The following is a 23,261-nucleotide window of genomic DNA, read 5'->3' as shown; positions in this document are numbered from 1 at the left end:
ATGGTGAAGTAAGATCATACAAGACGTGAGTATCCTAGTAAGTTAATCTTTAATCTGCAATAATATATTATTAACAAGAATGTCTCCATATTACACGGGTGCTCCAATCGCACTATCATTTTCTATGTTCAGTGGGCAGTGAAATTGGGGTCAAAACTTTAACTTAATTGGCAGAAAGATCATATCATAGGAAACATGTGTACTAAGTTTCAAGTTGCAATTGGTTGGACTTGAACTTCATCAAAAACTACTAAACCAAACAAAAAAAATGTAGGAACAAATCATGGTAACAAATGATAACCAAATCATATGATTTCTTTATGATTTGAAAGTGATAAAATTTCACATACAAATGAGCTAACAAATCGCAAACAAATTGCTTCCAATTCATAAGCAAATCATAAACAAATTGTCAAGAAACTGTTTTGAAATAATTAACCAATCAGAGATGATTGCTTTCCTACTTCAAGCATTTCACAAACAAATTTGTTTCAAATTGTAAAGAAATTATAATCAAATTGATATCAAATCTTTAACAAATCAGGATGAAATTATATTCCTACCTCAATCAAATCACAAACAAATTGTTTTCAAATTATAAACAAATTGTTATCAAATCTTTAACAAATCAGAAGTAAATCATAATCCTACATTAAGCAAATCTTAAGTAAATCGTCAATTAATTGACATCATCATCGATTCACAGATTAAATCATTTACATCTTGATCAAAAACCTGTGAGACCCCCAATCTTTGAAGTGCACTTGTCTTCATTTCATCTTAGCTACTCCTCTGATTATTAAGGGATTGTTATTTTGGATTGTCATGAGGGATGTCATGTTGAATCTAACGAGATTTGACAACCACATGGGCAACCACGTTTACTAGAAGGATGTCGAATACTAGTAGGCGATGGGTCTTAGTCTGGGTCCACATCTGCTACAGTCCTAGACCTGGCCAGTCAATATCATGAAAAATTAAAATATAAAACTTGCCAGTGCATATTATCTGCTGACTCGGGAAGCTTCTCGATGCCTCGATCTGTTAACATATCTTTTACACATTCTTATTTTGAACATTTATCCAGACAGTATACAATTATAACGAGATACTGAAATGCACAGTTTCCGAATATAAAAGGTTAACACCTTTGACATGTCTGAATAATATCAATTGAATTCGTGAAACAATAAGTTAATGACTAAGATACTTACCACTGTCATCATTGATAGTATATCTTACTCTTCATATTGCAACCTAGCTTCTATGTTCAATTATGTAGAACAACAATTTGAAATTTGAATTTGACCTCAACTGGAAGTCAGAGATAAAGACAAACCCAGACAATCTGAATGCAATAACATTGTTTTCATTGTAGCAGATCATCAATGAATCACACCATGATAGCAAACAACATAAACAAAGTTAACAAATCATTTTCAAATCATTTCCTATGATATTCCAAGTAAACAAATCATAAAGAAAACACAATTTTAGCTAACAAAGTTAATAAATCTTTTTGAAATCATTTCATACGATATTCTAAGTAAACAAATCATAAAGACATCACACACAAAACAGACACAATTTGCTAACAATTGAAAGAAATCGCAAAGAAATCAGTTTTGGGCAATTGGGCGATTTCTGATTTGTGTATAATTTCTTTAATGAATTGCAAGCAAATGGTACTAACAAATTCAAGAATAACGATTTGAAAGTGATTTTAATACGATCTGAAAGTAATTTGTTCATTTATTTTTCTGTTTGGGAATCATGACTTAACCTGAAGCGGGACAGAAAGACGGACGGACATACGAACGGAAGACGAAAAGATGAACGGACGCACTGACCGAAAAACATAATGCCCCTAAGCGGGCCATAATTATTCATTACAGTGAATCTCTATACTGTAAATTCAGAAATTATTGCGTGCATTTATCATTGCGATTTTTGAAGAATGGGCTAAAATGCGAGGTCAATTATTGCGATTTCAGGAAAACCTGCATACAGATATCAGTATCAAATACCAAAATGCGAGTTCTTATTATTGCGATCTTCATCCACTCGCATTTTTCGCATTAATAAAAACCTCGCAATAATTTTAATCAGATACAGGTATAATCAAATGATTCAAATAGCGCTCCATAGCTTATCATTATTGATGTCAGACAGGAAGTTCATCTAAGCCTGCGTGTTACAACTATAATTAGCATCTAGAATATGTTACACAAATCTCTGACTTTGGATTTGAAAAGGATTTTGAATTACTTTTTTATTTTAGAATATATAATGGCTGCTTCAGGTAAGAAATGTTAATTGAGTAATCGGTCAATAGACGCTGTTCATATATGAAGGTCAATGTCAAAAACAAACATGAATATACCTGACTCAAGCTAGCGAACAATTGTAGCGAACAATTAGCTAGCGAACAATTACGAGGTATAACTAAAAACCACAATATCACATAAGGTTATCACGTTTTTTCGAGCTAGCGAACAATTATGAGAATACATACAATTTTAAACAAATACGAAAAATCTAACTTAAAACAAAAGGGAAACCATACTTCATATATAAAGAATACAAAGCTTTTCTTTCCTAACTAAATAAATCCACATAAGGCATTCAATAGACAGCTGGATTACAATGACCATAAGTCAACACATTGACACAATGCATTTTTAGGGAATGGGGGTGCACTTTACGTTGTTTGGTCCGATTAATAGAGATTGTGAAATTGACAAAATGAGATTAGGAGGGTAGGGCACTAAAAACAAAATTGGACCATATTAAAGAGATTGTGACGGGCAACGAATATATATATGTGTTGTAGAGGAGACATTGGCGCATCGTTTAAGAAAATCTCCAGAGTGGTTTATGTTCGAAAATCTGAAGTTACGGTTAAAAAACTGAAATTGTGAAATTGACAAAAACGGAAAAATTAATGAAATTTTCGTTTCCGTTCTCTAACTTCAGTTTGCCTCTAACAAAAGTTATGAAACTTAGACACAATGGTTATTACCACACAACGGTCTCCACTGTATGTGGAAGTTGACTCATGCATATTTAAAATCTTGAAAAATAGACCAACACTCATCCTTAATGTTTAAAATTAATTATTTCCCAGTTAATCAAAGTGACAATTTATATACCTTCAGACATTTATTGACATGTACAATATATTTCAGATCACTTGAAGTAGTATTGGCAGTAATTTTAAAGTGATCATTTGATTAAGTATTTGAATGGGCTTGATAGTGCTTTCTTTTTTCGATATCTCACTTTTTGTAGTAGTCATTCAAAATTCGTAATTTGTCTAAATAAACATATCTTTAATAAATAAATATCACAAAATAATAAAGAAAAAACATACGGAAACAGAAGAGGGCAAGTGGCCGAAAATGGTTTATTTATTACAATAACAAAAATAGACATAATTTGAAAGTCACAATTATGAAATGCTTAAGTTTTCTCTTTTCTGTAGATTACTACGTATTCGTGAACATATACATGCAAACAAATAAATATTTTCCTCTCATTCTACGTTTAGAATTAACAATGGGAATGGAATTAAAAGAGGTTTTTCTAAACATTTAATTATGTACACTTCTGTTAATATTTGAAATGTATGTTCTTATTATTTAGTTACTTTTTGTTGGGTTGCTTAATGATTGACATTGCACTTCATTTAGTTTTATTTATACCAAATGAATACTCATTCATTTTACAATAACAATAACAATAGGTCTTGACAGATACAAGTTCTTAATTACTTCATTTAATTTAAGGATGAAAATGCATAGGGATACTGAATTGCACATAACTATTACATCTCATTTACTTTTGTTTTAATGAGTTTGGACAGATGGGCATAAATCCTTCATTTGAAACAATTAAACTTGTTATAAAATATTGTAAGAGGAAATCTGTCCCTGAAACCAATTAATCCACCTTAAAATTTCTAACCTTAGAGATTTGGTAAGTTGTTTTAAATGGCTTTCTATAATCATTATCATGATAATCTATCATGTGTCTCTAGATTTCAATTAAATTCATGTTTTATTAAAGAAACAGGGGTGGTGGTGGGTGGGGGAGGGCACACACATTGAATGAAAAGTGATATTACATGTTTAATATAACATAACAAAATAACAAAACATTTAAGTTTAAGAAAGGTCGTAATGGAATTGTAGCAAACTTTGCACACTTTTAAATAACTTTGTAAATCAACAAAAAATACTCGGGCGTTATGATCATTATTTTTCATAACAATTCTTTCAGTGGAATTTTGATAAAGTCGTGTATTTCTTCCTGAAAAGGTTCTGTTTCGTACACATCGCTATGAGTGATTTCTGGAAATTTCTACATTTTCTGCTATTTATCCGTAGCAAGTTAACTTCTCCAGCTAAAATTTTACCGCTGGTAAATCATTTGTTATTTGTCTCATAATTGTTAAATTCATATAATGGCAATCATACATATAAGTTTTATAACATCAAGAATCAATTTCAAATAAATTTCAAACCTTCGTTCAGTTTAATAAAGGAATAAAAATAAGAAACATTCTTACACATTTTTCAAATATTCACAAATTGAACCTTATATACCCGTATATATAATGTTTTGGTGAAACACTTATATTTTCTTTCCTCCTTCATATTCAACTGACTTGCCGATTGCAGCCTGCAACCAACAGTCCGCTCCGGTATCACTTGGTTCAACTCTTTATTGGAATGATTTAAATCTACATTGTAATCACAAGTCAATTTATCTACAAAACTACTTATAGTATACAAGTATAAAAAGTAACATCATTCCATTATACAAGGTACCCCCCCCCCCTATTTTTGTTTTCACCTAACTTCAGATTTCCAAACATAAACGATTCTGGAGTTCTTCTAAATAGATACGACAATGTCTTCTCTAATGTCTCCTCTACGTTACATATACAGTCGTTGCCCGTCACAATCTCTATAAATTGGTCTTCAATCATCTTAAGGTACGCCATCCCTCGTTTTCACAATTTCAGTTTTTTACCGTAACTTCAGATTTTCGAACATATACCACTCTGGAGATTTTCTTAAACGATGCGTCAATGTCTCCTCTATAACACCTATATAGTCGTTGCCCGTCACAATCTCTTGAAATTGGTCCAAAATTAACTTAAATTCGCCTATCCCCTAATCTCATTTTGTCAATTTTACAATTTCAGTTTTTTAACCGTAACTTCAGATTTTCGAACATAAACCACTCTGGAGATTTTATTAAACGGTGCGCCGATGTCTCCTCTACAACACCTATATAGTCGTTGCCCGTCACAATCTCTTAAAATTGGATCAAAATTTTCTTTTAGTGCTCTACCCCCCTAATGACATTTTGTCAATTTCACAATAAAATTTTCAGTTTTTTAACCGTTACTTCAGATTTTCGAACATAAACATTGTCTCTTTTACAATACCCATATAGTCGTTGCCCGTCACAATCTCTTGAAATTGGTCCAAAATTAACTTAAATTGGCCTACCCCCCTAATCTCATTTTGTCAATTTCACAATTTCAGTTTTTTAACCGTAACTTCAGATTTTTGAACATAAACCACTCTGGAGGTTTTCTTAAACGGTGCGCAAATGTCTCCTCTACAACACCTTTATAGTCGTTGCCCGTCAGAATCTCTTTAAAATGGTCCAAATTTTTCTTTTAGTGCCCTACCCCCTAATCTCATTTTGTCAATTTCACAATAAAATTTTCAGTTTTTTAACCGTTACTTCAGATTTTCGAACATAAACCACTTTGGAGATTTTCTTAAACGATGCGCCAATGTCTCCTCTACAATACCCATATAGTCGTTGCCCGTCACAATCTCTTGAAATTGGTCCGAAATTAACTTAAATTGGCCTACCCCCCAATCTCATTTTGTCAATTCACAATTTCAGTTTATTAACCGTTACTTCAGATTTTCGAATATAAACCACTCTGGAGATTTTCTTAAACGATGCGCCATTGTCCCTTCTACAACACCTATATAGTCGTTGCCCGTCACAATCTCTTGAAGTTGGTCCAAAATTAACTGAAATTGGCCTATCCCCTAATCTCATTTTGTCAACTTCACAATTTCAGTTTTTTAAACGTAACTTCAGATTTTCGAACATAAACCACTCTGAAGATTTTATTAAACCATGCGCCATTGTCTCCTCTACAATACCAATATAGTCTTTGCCCGTCACAATTTCTTGAAATTGGTCCGAAACTAACTGAAATTGGCCTACCCCCTTTATCTCATTTTGTCCATTTCACAATTTCAGTTTTTAACCGTACCTTCGGATTTTCGAACATAAAATACTCTGGAGATTTTCCTAAAAGATGCGCCAATGTCTCCGCTACAACAGCTATATAGTAGTTGTCCGTCACAATCTCTTTAAAATGGTCCAAACTTTACTTCTAGTGCCTTACCCCCTAATCTCATTTTCTCAATTTCACAATTTCAGTTTTTTAACCGTAACTTCAGATTTTCGAACATAAACCACTCTAGAGATTTTCATACACGATGCGCCAATGTCCCCTCTACAACACCTATATAGTCGTTGCCCGTCACAATCTCTTGAAATTGGTCCAAAATTAACTTAAATTGGCCTACCCCCCTAATCTCATTTTGTCAATTTCACAATTTCAGTTTTTTAACCGTAACTCTAGATTTTCGAACATAAACTACTCTGGAGAATTTCTCAAACGATGCGCCAATGTCTCCTCTATAATACCTATATAGTCGTTGCCCGTAACAATCTCTTGAAATTGGTCCAAAATTAACTTAAATTGGCCTACCCCGCAATCTCATTTTGTCAATTTCACAATTTCAGTTTTTTAACCGTTACTTCAGATTTTCGAACATAAACTACTCTGGAGAATTTCTCAAACGATGCGCCAATGTCTCCTCTATAATACCTATATAGTCGTTGCCCGTAACAATCTCTTAAAATTGGATCAAAATTTTCTTTTAGTGCTCTACCCCCCTAATCTCATTTTGTCAATTTCACAATAAAATTTTCAGTTTTTTAACCGTAACTTCAGATTTTCGAACATAAACATTGTCTCTTTTACAATACCCATATAGTCGTTGCCCGTCACAATCTCTTGAAATTGGTCCAAAATTAACTTAAATTGGCCTACCCCCCTAATCTCATTTTGTCAATTTCACAATTTCAGTTTTTTAACCGTAACTTCAGATTTTTGAACATAAACCACTCTGGAGGTTTTCTTAAACGGTGCGCCAATGTCTCCTCTACAACACCTTTATAGTCGTTGCCCGTCAGAATCTCTTTAAAATGGTCCAAATTTTTCTTTTAGTGCCCTACCCCCTAATCTCATTTTGTCAATTTCACAATAAAATTTTCAGTTTTTTAACCGTTACTTCAGATTTTCGAACATAAACCACTTTGGAGATTTTCTTAAACGATGCGCCAATGTCTCTTCTACAATACCCATATAGTCGTTGCCCGTCACAATCTCTTGAAATTGGTCCGAAATTAACTTAAATTGGCCTACCCCCAAATCTCATTTTGTCAATTCACAATTTCAGTTTTTTAACCATTTCTTCAGATTTTCGAATATAAACCACTCTTGAGATTTTCTTAAACGATGCGCCATTGTCCCTTCTACAACACCTATATAGTCGTTGCCCGTCACAATCTCTTGAAGTTGGTCCAAAATTAACTGAAATTGGCCTATCCCCTAATCTCATTTTGTCAACTTCACAATTTCAGTTTTTAAACGTAACTTCAGATTTTCGAACATAAACCACTCTGAAGATTTTATTAAACAATGCGCCATTGTCTCTTCTACAATACCTATATAGTCTTTGCCCGTCACAATTTCTTGAAATTGGTCCGAAACTAACTGAAATTGGCCTACCCCCTTAATCTCATTTATTCCATTTCACAATTTCAGTTTTTAACCGTACCTTCGGATTTTCGAACATAAAACACTCTGGAGATTTTCCTAAAAGATGCGCCAATGTCTCCGCTACAACAGCTATATAGTAGTTGTCCGTCACAATCTCTTTAAAATGGTCCAAACTTTACTTCTAGTGCCTTACCCCCTAATCTCATTTTCTCAATTTCACAATTTCAGTTTTTTAACCGTAACTTCAGATTTTCGAACATAAACCACTCTAGAGATTTTCATACACGATGCGCCAATGTCCCCTCTAGAACACCTATATAGTCGTTGCCCGTCACAATCTCTTGAAATTGGTCCAAAATTAACTTAAATTGGCCTACCCCCCTAATCTCATTTTGTCAATTTCACAATTTCAGTTTTTTAACCGTAACTCTAGATTTTCGAACATAAACTACTCTGGAGAATTTCTCAAACGTTGCGCCAATGTCTCCTCTATAATACCTATATAGTCGTTGCCCGTAACAATCTCTTGAAATTGGTCCAAAATTAACTTAAATTGGCCTACCCCGCAATCTCATTTTGTCAATTTCACAACTTCAGTTTTTTAAAGAGATTGTGATTTTCGAACATAAACCACTCTGAAGATTTTCTTAAACGATGCGCCATTGTCTCCTCTACAACACCTTTATAGTCGTTACCCGTCACAATCTTTGAAATTGGTCCAAAATTAATTTTAATTGGCCTACCCCCCTTATCTCATTTTGTCAATTTCACAATTTCAGTTTTTTAATCGTAACTTCAGATTTTCGAACATAAACCACTCTGGAGATTTTCTTAAACGATGCGCCAATGTCTTTTATACAACACCTATATAGTCGTTGCCCGTCATAATCTCTTTAAAATGGTCCATTTTTTTCTTTTAGTGCCCTACCCCCTAATCTCAATTTGTCAATTTCACAATAAAATTTTCAGTTTTTTAACCGTAACTTCAGATTTTCGAACATAAACCACTCTGGAGATTTTCTTAAACAATGCGCCAATGTCTCCTCTACAACACCTATATAGTCGTTGCCCGTCACAATCTCTTGAACTTGGTCCAAAAATAACTTAAATTGGCCTACCCCACTAATCTCATTTTGTCAATTTCACAATTTCAGTTTTTTAACCGTAACTTCAGATTTTCGAACATAAAACAATCTGGAGATTTCTCAAACGATGCGCCAATGTCTCCTCTACAACACCTATATAGTCGTTGCTCGTCACAATCTCTTTAAAATGGTTCAAATTTTTCTTTTAGTGCCCTACCCCCCTAATCTCATTTTGTCAACTTCACAATAAAATTTTCAGTTTTTTAACCGTAACTTCAGATTTTCGAACATAAACCACTCTAGAGATTTTCTTAAACAATGCGCCAATGTCTCCTCTACAACACCTATATAGTCGTTGCCCGTCAAAATCTCTTGAACTTGGTCCAAAAATAACTTAAATTGGCCTAGCCCCCTAATCTTATTTTTTCAATTTCACAATTTCAGTTTTTTAACCGTAACTTCAGATTTTCGAACATAAACCACTCTGGAGATTTTCTTACACGATGCGCCATTGTCTCCTCTACAGAACCTTTATAGTCGTTGCCCGTCACAATCTCTTGAAATTGGTCCAAAATTAACTGAAATTGGCCTACCCCCTTAATCTCATTTTGTCAATTTCACAATTTCAGTTTTTTAACCGTAACTTCAGATTTTCGAACATAACCACTCTGGAGATTTTCTAACACGATGCACCAATGTCCCTTCTATAACACCTATATAGTCGTTGCCCGTTACAATTTCTTCAAATTGGTCCAAAATTTTATTTTAGTGCCCTTCCTCCCTAATCTCATTTTGTCAATTTCACAATTTCAGTTTTTTAACCGTAAATTCAGATTTTCGAACATAAACCACTCTGGAGATTTTCCTAAACGTTGCGCCAATGTCTCCTCTACATCACCTTTAGGCAGTCATTGCCCGTCACAATCTCTATAAATAGGTCAACAATCAACTTAAGGTATCCCCCCTTTTCGTTTTTAATTACAATTTTTTCAACCTAACTTCAGATTTTTTAACATAAACCATCCAGGAGTTTGTCTTAATAGTTCCGCTATTGTCTCAGCTGCATCACCTATGCAGTCGTGTACCGTCACAATCGCTATAAATGGGTCAAAAATCAACATAAAGTATGCCCCCTCCTCCCTTTTCGTTTTTACAATTTTCGTTTTTTAAACTTAACTTCAGATTTTTAAACATAAACCATTCTGGAGTTTGTCTTAGTAGATACGATAATGTCTCCTCTATGTTACCTTTACAGTCGTTACCTGTCACAATCTCTATAAATTGGTCAAAATCTTTATGGTATCCCTTTTGTTTTAATTTTTTTTATTTGTTTTTGTTTAATATTTTGAATATTCTCATAATTGTCGGCTAGGTCTCTGTAATTGTTCGAAAAAAACGTGATTGTCTTATGTGAAATTGTGGTTTTTAGTTATACATCCTAATTGATCGCTGGCTAATTGTTCGCTACAATTGTTCGCTAGTTTGAGTCAAGTAATGAATAATGTGAGCTAAAACAAAATAAATACTCATACTTTACCAAGACCGAATTTAAAAGACTTAAAGGAATATATATATATATATTTACAGTTTTAATCAACATCAGTTTTTGGGAGAACCAAATTTATAATGTGTTAACCTTCTAATCTTTACACACTGACTTGGTAGACAACACTGTTTAATCTTCGTGGGTTTATAGCATACAAACATGCCAAAGCTGGCTTATCTAAAACTTAGCTGCTTACCCCAAAAACAGACACGTTTATGTTAGCGGTTACATCTAAACTGAATGCCTCTGATACATCACGTTTTAATCTTATATATATATTGCAGATTAATTAGATGTGAGAACAGTCCTTGACATAATAATGAGCGGAATAGAAAAAGAAAATCTACTAAAACTTTACATGCTCTTAGTAGGATATACTAAAGAGGCCATTATTGACTTTTTCAAATTGCATTTGACAAACAAAAGTTTAAATTTCGAGGATTTCATCAATTTGAATCAGCATGACATTTATCATCTTTGCTATAACACAAGAACATGCTGCAGACCTGGGTGTAATACCAGTTATAGAACACCGTACGTGCCTAAGCGTATCCTCAACCCAGTCCAGTTAGACAAATTGTTGGATAACACGTCCACTCGTTTATCGTATCACAAACCTAGTAGCACAGGAGATTATTGTTGTTGCCGAGGTAAACCCGGAATTCAAACTGATGTTTTGGATGTAACATTGGCAAATTGTCTGCTAATAAATTTTTGTCATGATCTCTTTTGGGACTGTTGTTTAACACAAGGACAGAATATTACGTCATTTCTTGACTGTAATAAACATAGTATTTTCCATTTAACCAATGGCAACAATAACTGTTGTATGTGTTCTTCTACGAGTTGTTCATACGTTACACAGCAGACGATTAACACTTATTACTGGCATTTGCTATTTAACAAACCATCTGGTAACGCATGCGGAACGTCTGGAATGCAGTGCATTTGTTCCTTGTCCGCTACTGTAGGACTGACAAATCTTGACGATGCATGCACTCGCGCTCTCCACAAACAATATTGTTCATCAAGAAAGGCTTTAGATGTATTGGTAAATTACAGAAATATTTATGGCCATCCGGACACAACATCTGTACCCGTGGCAGAGTATGCTAGGGTTAAAAATGATATTTTTAATTCAATCATGATATTAGCAACGCTATCCGGACAAAAAAGACAAACCAGACAAAAACTGAGTGACTTGGAGAACATATCACTTGATGTACAGCTATGTGAACAGTACAGAAACACATTACTGGAACAGATAAATAGAGACAGGAAATTAGAAGAGGTAAATGTACATATACGTGTATGTTTGTTCTATAATCCTTGCATCTGATATTTGCTTTAATAAACTTTCTCTTGGTTATCAATTTATATCCTGGTATCCCCTAATAGGTACGTAGCGCGATGAGCTGTGTTAAATGTTGTCCCAGTTGTAGAGACCTAGCACAAATTATTGATCAAATGAGTAACACGTTCGACTGTGTGTGATATTTGGTGAATTTCGTCAAAATAGTATTCATATACGTTGTTTGTCATAACTCGTTATACAATCTAAAGTAAGACGGTAGGAATGCCCTTTACCGTCAGTCGTCATTTTCGGCTACCGTTAGCGTCAAATTGGTCAAATTTTTACCGTGAATCATCAAAATATAATGATTCCTCAGAGGTCTCAAATAATTATTAAGATTTAGAATGGAAATGGGGAATGTGTCAAAGAGACAACAATCCGACCAAAGAGCAGACAACAGCCGAATGCCACCAATGGGTCTTCAATGCAGCGAGAAACTCCCGCACCCGGAAGCGTTCTTCAGCTTGCCCCTAAACAAAAATGTATACTAGTTCTGTGAAAATGGACGACATACTAAACTCCGAAATATACACAAGAAACTAAAATTAAAAATCAAACAAGACTAACAAAGGCCAGAGGCTCTTGACTTGGGACAGGCGCAAAAATGCGGCGCGGTTAAACATGTTTTTTGAGATCTCAACCCTCCCCCTATACCTCTAGCTAATGTAGAAAAAACAAACACACAACAATACGCACAGTAAAACTCAGTTCAAAAGAAGTCCGAGTCCGATGTCAGAATAGGTAACAAAAGAAACTAAACGAATGAAAATGATACATTAATTAACATAGGACTACTAGCAGATACTGACATGCCAGCTCCAGACCTCAACTAAACTGATTGAAAGATTATGTCTTCATCATATGAAAATCAAGCACAATCCCTCCCGTTAGGGGTTTAGTATTATACCGTCATAAAATATATGAGAAGAACATAACCCGTATCATGCCAACAACTGGTTTCAGAATAAATGTGTTTATTTCCGATGCAAAGACCCTATATGTGAATCAATATTAAAGCCAAAATATGCAATCTTTAATGACCTATCAACAGTATCGTAACTATATCCCTTAATAACAAATAGATATAGGAAGATGTGGTATGAGTGCCAATGAGACAACTCTCCATCCAAGTCACAATTTATAAAAGTAAACCATTATAGGTCAAGGTACGGTCTTCAACACGGAGCCTTGGCTCACATCGAACAGCATGCTATAAAGGGCCAAAAAAAATTACTAGTGTAAAACCATTCAAACGGGAAAACCAACGGTCTAACCTATATAAAAAACGAGAAACGAGAAACACTTATGAACCACATCAACAAACGACAACTACTGAAATCAGATTCCTGACTTAGGACAGGTGCAAACAATTGCAGCGGGATTAAACGTGTTGATGGTACCAAACTTTCTCCCTTATTTGAAACAATAGTGTAACTTCACAACATAGAAAGACACACTATAAAATATCAATTGGAATGGCTTAACTCAATCAAAAAACGTAGTCACACAAATGAACATAAACTGAACGAATAAATTTGATCTATGATACAATGTAAATACAAAGTTAATACAAATAAGGGATGAATAATTAAAGTTAAAGTATAATACCGCTGTGAAATGCTAAACAATTTCAGAAAAACATCAACTTTGAAAACAATTACGTCATATTATACACAGGTAAATGAAAATATTGTTGTTGTTAAGTATACTTCTTCTTCTGTCTATAATCTTCCGTTTAGGAATACCAAGAAATTTATTGTATATCAATAAAACTATTCTAAAACTTGGTACATGTAGGGTGAATATCAACAATAAAACTATAAAATAGGTGCTCGATAAAACTTCGTGTCTTTTTAAAGGTTTTGTTAGCTTTTGAGGTGAATGCCGACATTTGTGTGCTTTGTAAAGAATATTACCATAAAAATTGGATGTGAAATACCTGAACGTATAAGATGTCTGCATGTTGAATTATATTGTACCGATGATAAAATTTAGTAAATGTTTTGACTAGTTTGTGATATCGAAAACTTGTTACCGTTATTTTGGGGATTTTTTTTTTTATTGTCTAAAAGAAATTGTACATTTTATCGTCATGCATCAAAATTACCGTTAACGTCATTTGGCAAGAACCTTTATTTTATTTCTCTTGAAGTTTCTTTGTTACATATGACGTGGCTCTGTATTATCCTAATCACTACAAAAACAAACAAATATGTAAACAAACATTTACCATGGCACAATAACACAATGACGGGATGTATTAGTACAGAGCCACGTCTCATGTTACAAAGAAACATAAAAAGGCATACAGAAAAAGTATATTAGCAAAAATGAAAGATAAGATTACATTCAGACGAGACACATACAAAGTCAGTGATATGACAGTAGTTGTACATTCGTTTGATGTGTTTCAGCTTTTGCTTTTGCCATTTGATTAGGGACTGTCCGTTTTGAAATTTACCTCGGTGTTCAGCATTTTTGTGATTAAACTTTTACCGTTATACGCCATGAAGGTACCCCGATTACGAACCTCAGGTATTGGTACCAATTTAAACAAAAGAAGATTTGTTGTGCGTCTATGAAACGCATTTGTAAATATATTCTTAGTAGCCACCAAAAGCAACACATATAGCTGTTTAAATGGATTAGGAATAATTCCTATATATTGCGATATTGTAAAAGATGTCGATAAACCTCATTTGAAGTCAAAGTGCAGTTGATGTTATAAGTAAAGAAAGGGTCAATAGATACACTTTCTATGGTGCCTATATGAAGGGGTCATATCAGCAGGTGATGCTATAAGTAAAGAAAGGGGCAATAGAGACTCTTTCTATTCTGCCTATGGGAAGGGACATATCAGCAGGTGATGTAATAAGTAATGAAAGGGTCAAGAGAGACACTTTCTATTGTGTCTATAGGAAGGGGTCATATCAGAAGGTGATGTTATAAGTAAAGAAAGTGTCAAAAAAGACACTTTCTATGGTGCCTATAGGAAGGGGTCATATCGGCAGGTGATGTAATACGTAAAGAAAGGGTCAATGGAGACATTTTCTATGGTGCCTATAGGAAGGGGTCATATCAGCAGGTGATGTTTTAAGTAAAGAAATAGTCAATAGAGACACTTTCTATTGTTCCTATAGGAAGGGGTCTTATCATCAGGAAATGTTATAAGTAAAAATAGGCTCAATAGAGACACTTTCTATGGTGCCTATAGGAAGGGGTTATATCAGCAGGTGATGTTATAAGTAAAGAAAGGGTCAATAGAGACACCTTCTACTGTGCATATAGCAAGGTGTCATATCAGCAGGTGATGTTATAAGTAAAGAAAGGGTCAAAAGAGACACTTTTTATGGTGCCTTTAGGAAGGGGTCATATCGGCAGATGATGTTATAACTAAAGAAAGGGTCAATCGAGACATTTTCTATGGTGCCTATAGGAAGGGGTCATATCAGCAGGTGATGTTATAAGTAAAGAAAGGGTCAATAGAGACACTTTCTATGATGCCTATAGGAAGGGGTCATATCAGCAGGTGATGTTATAAGTAAAAAAAGGGTCAAAAGAAACAATATCTATGGTTCCTATAGGAAGGGGTCATATCAGCAGGTAATGTTATAAGTAAAGAAAGGGTCAAAAGAAACAATTTCTATGGTGCCTATAGGAAGGGGTCATATCAGCAGGTGATGTTTGAGTAAAGAAAGGGTCAATAGAGACACTTTCTATGGTGCCTATAGGAAGGGGTCATATCAGCAGGTGATGTTTTAAGTAAAGAAATAGTCAATAGAGACACTTTCTATTGTTCCTATAGGAAGGGGTCTTATCATCAGGAAATGTTATAAGTAAAAATAGGCTCAATAGAGACACTTTCTATGGTGCCTATAGGAAGGGGTTATATCAGCAGGTGATGCTTAAGGTAAAGAAAAGGTCAGTAGAGACACTTTTAATTGTGCCTATAGGAAGGGGTCATATCAGCAGGTGATGTTATAAGTAAAGAAAGGGTCAACAAGTACACTTTCTATTGTGCCTATAGGAAGGGGTCATATCAGCAGGTGATGTTATAAGTAAAGAAAGGGTCAATAGAGACACTTTCTATTGTCCCTATAGAAAGGGGTCATATCAGCAGGTGATGTTATAAGTAAAAAAAGGCTCAATAGAGACACTTTCTATGGTGCCTATAGGAAAGGGTCATATCATTAGGTGATGTTATAAGTAAAGAAATGGTCAATAGAGACACTTTCTACTGTGCCTATAGGAAGGGGTCATATCAGCAGGTGATGTTATAAGTAAAGAAAGGGTCAATAGAGACACTTTATATGATGCCTATAGGGAGGGGTCATATCAGCAGGTGATGTTATAAGTAAAGAAAGGGTCAAAAGAAACAATTTCTATTGTGCCTATAGGAAGGGGTCATATCAGCCGGTGATGTTTGAGTAAAGAAAGGGTCAATAGAAACACTTTCTATGGTGCCTATAGGAAGGGGTCATATCAGCAGGTGATGTTTTAAGTAAAGAAACGGTCAATTAAGACACTTTCTATTATGCCTATAAGAAGGGGTCATATCAGCAGGTGATGTTATAAGTAAAGAAATGGTCAATAGAGACACTTTCTACTGTGCATATAAGAAGGGGTCATATCAGCAGATGATGTTATAAGTAAAGAAAGGGTCAATAGAGACACTTTCTATGGTGCCTATAGGAAGAGGTCATATCAGCAGGTGATATTTTAAGTAAAGAATGGGTCAATAGAGACACTTTCTATTGTGCCTATAGGAAGGGGTCATATCAGCAGGTGATGTTATAAGTAAAGAAGGGGTCAATAGAGACACTTTCTATTGTGCCTATAGGAAGGGATCATATCAGCAGGTGATGTTATAAGTAAAGAAAGGATCAATAGAGACACTTTCTATGGTGCCTATAGGAAGGGGTCATATCAGCAGGTGATGTTATCAGTAAAAAAAGGGTCAAAAGAGACACTTTCTATGGTGACTATAGGAAGGGGTCATATCGGCATGTGATGTAATAAGTAAAGAAAGGGTCATAAGAGACACTTTCTATTGTGCCTATAGGAAGGGGTCATATCAGCAGGTGATGTTAAAGGTAAAGAAAAGGTCAGTAGAGACACTTTCAATTGTGCCTATAGGAAGGGGTCACATCAGCAGGTGATGTTATAAGTAAAGAAAGGGTCAATAGAGACACTTTCTATGGTGCCTATAGGAAGGGGTCATATCAGCAGGTGATGTTATAAGTAAAGAAAGGGTCAATAGAGACACTTTCTATTGTGTCTATAGGAAGGGATCATATCAGCAGGTGATGTTATAAGTAAAGAAAGGATCAATAGAGACACTTTCTATGGTGCCTATAGGAAGGGGTCATATCAGCAGGTGATGTTATCAGTAAAAAAAGGGTCAAAAGAGACACTTTCTATGGTGACTATAGGAAGGGGTCATATCAGCAGGTGATGTTATAAGTAAAGAAAAGGTCAATAGAGACACTTTCTACTGTCCCTATAGAAAGGGGTCATATCAGCAGGTGATGTTACAAGTAAAAAAAGGCTCAGAAGGCCCTTTTTATGGTGCCTATAGGAAGTAGTCATATCGGCAGGTGATGTAATAAGTAAAGAAAGGGTCAATGGAGTCATTTTCTATGGTGCCTATAGGAAGGGGTCATATCAGCAGGTGATGTTATAAGTAAAGAAAGGGTCAATTGAGACACTTTCTATTGTGCCTATAGGAAGGGTCATATGAGCAGGTAATGTTATAAGTAAAGAAAGGGTCAAAAGAAACACTTTCTATTAGGCCTTATATGGAACAATTCTCCGTGATTTTAAAAGCTCTCACGTCGAACAAAAAACGAACATAACAATTTTAGTCTTCATTCGACTCGTATATGTCGAAGTTAAACAAATAACTGACCAAAACACAACAAAACTACAAATTTTAATACGGTTGTGATTGTTTTGAAACTTCGTCCCCTGCCCCCTACCAGGACTTTCAACGGCCCTGGACCAACTGTGGGCCTCAGGCAGCCCCCATATCCCTCGCTCTTCAGTTTGTGATTCCACTTCTATAACAAGGTAGCTACGCCCCCGATTAAATTGTTTTTAATATTATAAGTAATACCCAATGAAAACTAAAGCAACATTATAATTAATAATGGCATAATCGTTTTATAATAGTCCAATATTATCATCTTATAAAGCATTAATTATCATAAAACAACACAAGTTTACAATTATAATAATATCAACAGTTTAATTAAATTTGTTTAATATTATAAAGTAACTGGCATCAAAAGAAAAGTAAAGCAACACTATAATTAATAACGACATATTTGTTTTATAATATTCCTATATTTTCATCTTTTAAGGCATTAATTATCGTAAAATAACACAAGTTTACATCGAAATTACTAATAACGCTTGACCGATATACGCTTCCGTAGGTACCTCTATCAAAACATATGTGATTAAAATAAGTAATAAAATTGTATGTATTTATACAAATTATAATATACATTTACACCATGTTTACATTGAAAGTATAAGGATATCCTACATTTATCATGATAATCATGATCATCATAAACGTAGTCAAATTTCAGAATGACTACCTCCCCCTTTTTACCCCTGGTAAATTACTGAAATATATCGTTTTGCATTAATCATAAAATCATTGTGAAATTATATTAATTGTATGGTTAACTTCTGTAAGTGGTGTCCAAACATTAATATTTTAAGAAAAAAAATAACCTAACAGTCATATAAGTTATTTTCCTGCTACATATATAAGTTTAAATAATTTCATTTCACTATTTTTTTTTTTTAACTTTGAAAGATTAATAAATTATTGTTTTCCAAATTAATATATGTATTCAAGGATTTGTATAGTACGACTATACAAATCGTTGATGTATTCTTATTGTGAACTATAAAAAAAGGCAAAATGTTCAACAGTGTATTCAAAATACACTGTTGTATAAACCATTTAAATTATACTTTCCTGCGATTTTACATAATTAATTTCTAGCTGTTATTTATCTTAACTTAATTAATAAAGTAACATGACAGTAATTCTCAATCTAAAATCGGTTAATGTACAAAGGGAAGCAACTTTAGTTGTTCTACATAGGGGCAAAATTGGCAGGTTAATGGTGCAAAATCAGCAGGTGCCGTATCAGCAGGTGAGTGATTTAGACCCGTCTCGGTGTAAAACAAAAAGAAATAATAAGATATCTAACAATCGGCAATTTAGAAAAAATTTCACTCTCGGGGTTTCTTTTTTAAATTAAAAATGCACATGAACATGCAGTCGGGTCAAACTAGATCCCAACACATTACAGAACAGAACAATCCCAAAACAAAAAACAAGTATCCAAGAACGCTCGAACCAAAAGAAACCCTTTCCCCTTCCACGTTATGCAAACTTTCCTGCATCAAAACCCCAATTGAATATCCTGACAGAACCACTGCTGGTAATTCAAATGTATCGTTTATTCTTTTGTAGGTCATTACAGATCTTCCTGATATAATGAAATCAATTGTGGAGGATATCACAAACGAAAGATTTAACCAAATAGAAAGTATGTAAAGACACTATATGAATTAAAAACGATTGACATAATTTCAATAACATAAACAAAAATAATAACCTGAACCGTTTTAAGCAATGGATACAACTAGATAGAACTAGATACATCTGTTTCAGCAGGACAGGTTTTAATTCCACAAATTATTCGACACGGTTGCTCGTCTGTTAACAGGGGCATGTGAATAGTTTGCCTATTTTTAGCAATTATGACTAAAATCCTGTAAACTTTAATATAGAAAGAAAGAAACCGTTACACAGCAAAAATGATAAGTTAGACATTAAAGTTATTTAAATTGTCTGTCTGGTTCTTAAGAGGAGTTATTGCCCATCGTTGACAATTTTAGTCATTTTTCCGTTGGTTTTTCAATCTAATTATTTTTTGTCGTTGTAAACTCTACAGTCCATTGAGAGTACTAAAAAGGAAAGACAAAATAACATTAACAAATAAGTCAAACGATCGACTCTGTAAAGGAATTATTGCCCTTCTATTGAAAGCTTTGCCTATTTTTTTTCCTTTTAAGCCCACCTGCCACGAAGGGGCCAAGTGAGCTTTTCTCATCACTTAGCGTCCGTCGTTGTCCATTAACTGTTACTTTTACAAAAATCTTCTCTAAAACTACTGAAACAAATTTAACCAAACTTGGCCACAATCATCATTATGGTTTCAACTTTAAAAGATGTGTCCGATGACCCTGACTGCCAACAAACATGGCTGACATGGCTAGAAATAGAACATAGGGGTAAAATGCAGTTTTTGGCTTATGTCTCTGAAACTAAAGCATTTAGAGCAAATTTGATATGGGGTTGAAATGTTCATCAGGGTACCATCTATCTGCCCTGAAATTTGTTGGGTTGTTGCACCTGAATTGGTAATTTTAAGGATATTTTGCAGTTTATGGTTATTTTCTTGAATATTATTATAGATAGAGATTAACTGTAAACAGCAATGATGTGCGTCAACGTAAGATCTACCAGAAGTCAATTTGACCAAAATTGACCCCGAAAAATCTTCTGCTTTTAATTTAACTACTGGGTCAAATTACACCAAACTTGGCATCAATCATTATTAGGCTATCTAATACATTTAGTATGATTTTAACCTGATTTTACGTGATTTCCAAAACCAAAATAGATACAGGTGAGCGACACAGGCTCTTAAGAGTTACACTGACACAGGTCACAACAATTAAATTGTATACCTGATATTTGTATAACAACGGATTCCTTTATTTGATTTAATTGAGGAATTAACATTATGACTTAATTCAGTTCTGATAAACTCTTTATGTTGTTTTTTCAAATCACATTAAAAATATATCAAAACTGATTAAAATTTATTGCATTTACTTGCAGAGAAACTGGATAATTTAGCAGACATAGCTTTTGATAGTAAAAGACAATCCACAATCGGTGAAATACTGAGACTACACGAGGATATACCATCGGCTAATAATTTAAGCGATAGTTTCGAAAGTCCACAATGCTCAACCAAAATTAGATTTCAAACCGGTTTGAAAACAGCAATTAAACTTTTATCGTCTGTCAAATTTCTGGATTCAAAGATTTCCGCGGTTGTAACTACTGTTGAAGCACTCTTCGCAATATTCGGCGAAACACCAGTTGAAGATGAACTAGATAGATTTATCGAAGACATAATTGATGAAGAAATATTTTGTGAATGTGAGGGAACAATACAGTATTTTGTAAGTTCAATCATATTTCTCAGCGGCATTAGTATAAAGAGTCTTGGAGATAGCGAGTTCAAATTCGTTTGTGATCATATAAAACCATTCCATGGAGTACTTTTCATGGGAAAACTATGGAAAAAAATCGATAATTTAAAGAATCTGTCCGTCAAGAGAAGGAACTTTACAAAACTTATGAATTACATTCAGGCCTATATGTACCTAAGTTTTATGCGGGACCTTACATCGGTTCTCTTTTGTAGGATATTAGAAATTCGTTCATCACAGAATATTCTCAAAGGAATGGAGGTATTGATGAAACATCACAAATCTAGAGACAAAATACTACTGCAGTTTTTGGTTGAGCCTACTAAAAACACATTGACATTTAATATCATGTATAATTCAAATAATTGGCCTGCAGTTGATATCATGCTTACGAACTATTTCTTTCCAAACCAGAAAACTCAAAATCCTTTGAATTACCTGTGCGACGGAGAATTTGTCATAAAACCAATAATACAAGCAGGTGCTTTTCTTTATATGGCTGACATAGGTTGCACTTGGTTGAGATGGTCTGATGAAGAAAATGAACAATCAAGATTTAAGTTTATCCAACATAAAATAGATGGAAAGATATATTACCAAATATTTTCTGTAAAATGGGTTGAATATTATGCATCGATGGGATTGGCGTCTTGGTGGGCTCGGGGATGGACTGGTACCCCTGACGACTATGGTTTATGGGAAATAATATCATTTGAAAGCAAAGACTTTCCTGAAGAAGAACTGTATGTGTTTTCACCAAAAGATTCACAAGCTAACTTTATGATTGTTGACGCATGTAGAAGGGTTTATGGTAGCCGATGCTTGCCCAGTGTGAATACATTTTTCAAAATTGAAAGTCGGTTTGTTGATGCTTTGGATGAGATAGATTCAGAAACAAGTGAGACGAAAGAGGAATACAAAGACTGCAATGACGTCATAACAGACTGAAGTTTTTGACAGATATATATATATAACGTCTGGATAGATAGCTCAGAGTTCTGTATTTCCAATCATTCATAACACATAAACATATAAACATATATATGGAAATTAAACTAAATTTCACATAAAGTGAATTAGATTACCTTATAATATATTTCATATATAATCATATAAAATAGCACAACATACAAAATTGTTGTTATAATACTGGTTTTTAAATCTGTTATTTCAAAACGCATATCGTTTATCCCCCCCCCCCCCCTGCGCAACGCGTTGCCGGGGGGGGGGGGCATAGACATACCGGCCGTCCGGTCTTGTTAGCGCTCTCACATGTACAATTTTTGGCAGATTTTTTAAAAACTTATATCATAGGTTTGTATCAGCAATGTCTAGAACGAGTTCGAAAACCAGTGCCGATCAATTATTTTTAAAAGAGTAAATTGTGTCTCTTGGAAACATTAACTACTAGTATATGGAAAATTGCATCGTTAGCGCTCTCATGTGTATAATTCTTGCCAGATTTTTATGAAACTTATATCATAGGTTTATATCAGCAATGTCTATGACGAGTTCGAAAATCAGTCCGGATCAGATCAATTATTTTTGGAAAAAATTATGCCCCTTGGAAACATTTATTTTATTGAAAATTGTATCGTTAGTGCTCTCATGTGTACAATTCTTGCCAGATTTTTATAAAACTTATATTGTATGTTTATATCAGTGATGTCTTGGACGAGTTGGAAAATCTGTGCCGATCAATTATTTTATAAAGAGTTATGCCCCTACGAGATTTTAATTATATGGAAAATTGTATCGTTAGCGCTCTGTGTACAATTAATTAATGCCAGAATTTTTTGAAATTGATATCATAGGTTTATATCAGCAATGTCTTGGACATTTTTGAAAATAAGTGTAAAGCGGGAGACATTGGAATTCTGTTCTTTTATTTTACTGCCAAAACAAAGTTGATCATATAGTTTGCTAACAGAGCCCCTCTGTCTTTCACTAAATTTAGGATGTGCTATCCCGTTTGTAATAAGTTTTCAACAGGTACAGCCGCACTTCCAAATCAAATTTTTGTATCCATAAAAAATTTTTAGTAAAGGTTTAAATTGATTTGTGGTA

The 23,261-nt window shown here is 34.1% G+C and overlaps 1 protein-coding gene and 1 long non-coding RNA gene across 3 annotated transcripts; both read left to right on the top strand.

Moving 5' to 3' along the window:
• The first annotated feature begins 2,146 nt into the window (after nucleotides 1–2,146).
• On the top strand, nucleotides 2,147–22,348 carry LOC127722090 (uncharacterized). The gene is made up of 4 exons (XM_052228934.1): nucleotides 2,147–2,302; nucleotides 10,810–11,816; nucleotides 19,378–19,453; nucleotides 20,815–22,348. Exons 2-4 carry the CDS (start codon nucleotides 10,845–10,847, stop codon nucleotides 22,140–22,142), a joined length of 2,376 nt encoding a protein of 791 aa, XP_052084894.1. The 5' UTR covers nucleotides 2,147–2,302; nucleotides 10,810–10,844; the 3' UTR covers nucleotides 22,143–22,348.
• On the top strand, nucleotides 14,931–17,605 carry LOC127722091 (uncharacterized). Of its 2 annotated transcripts, XR_007991643.1 has the most exons (4): nucleotides 14,931–14,964; nucleotides 15,113–15,629; nucleotides 15,926–16,590; nucleotides 17,035–17,605. It is a non-coding gene; the product is annotated as an uncharacterized LOC127722091 (long non-coding RNA). The 2 variants fall into 2 exon arrangements; XR_007991642.1 differs by lacking the exon at nucleotides 14,931–14,964 and having other exon boundaries at nucleotides 15,143–15,629; nucleotides 15,926–16,368.
• Nucleotides 22,349–23,261: the final 913 nt, after the last annotated feature.

This window comes from Mytilus californianus, unplaced genomic scaffold (assembly GCF_021869535.1).
Source record: "Mytilus californianus isolate M0D057914Y unplaced genomic scaffold, xbMytCali1.0.p SCAF_12, whole genome shotgun sequence".
Classification (NCBI taxonomy): Eukaryota; Metazoa; Mollusca; class Bivalvia; order Mytilida; family Mytilidae; genus Mytilus; species Mytilus californianus.
Note: the sequence above shows the minus strand (reverse complement) of the source record. Positions and strands in the feature narration are given on the sequence as shown.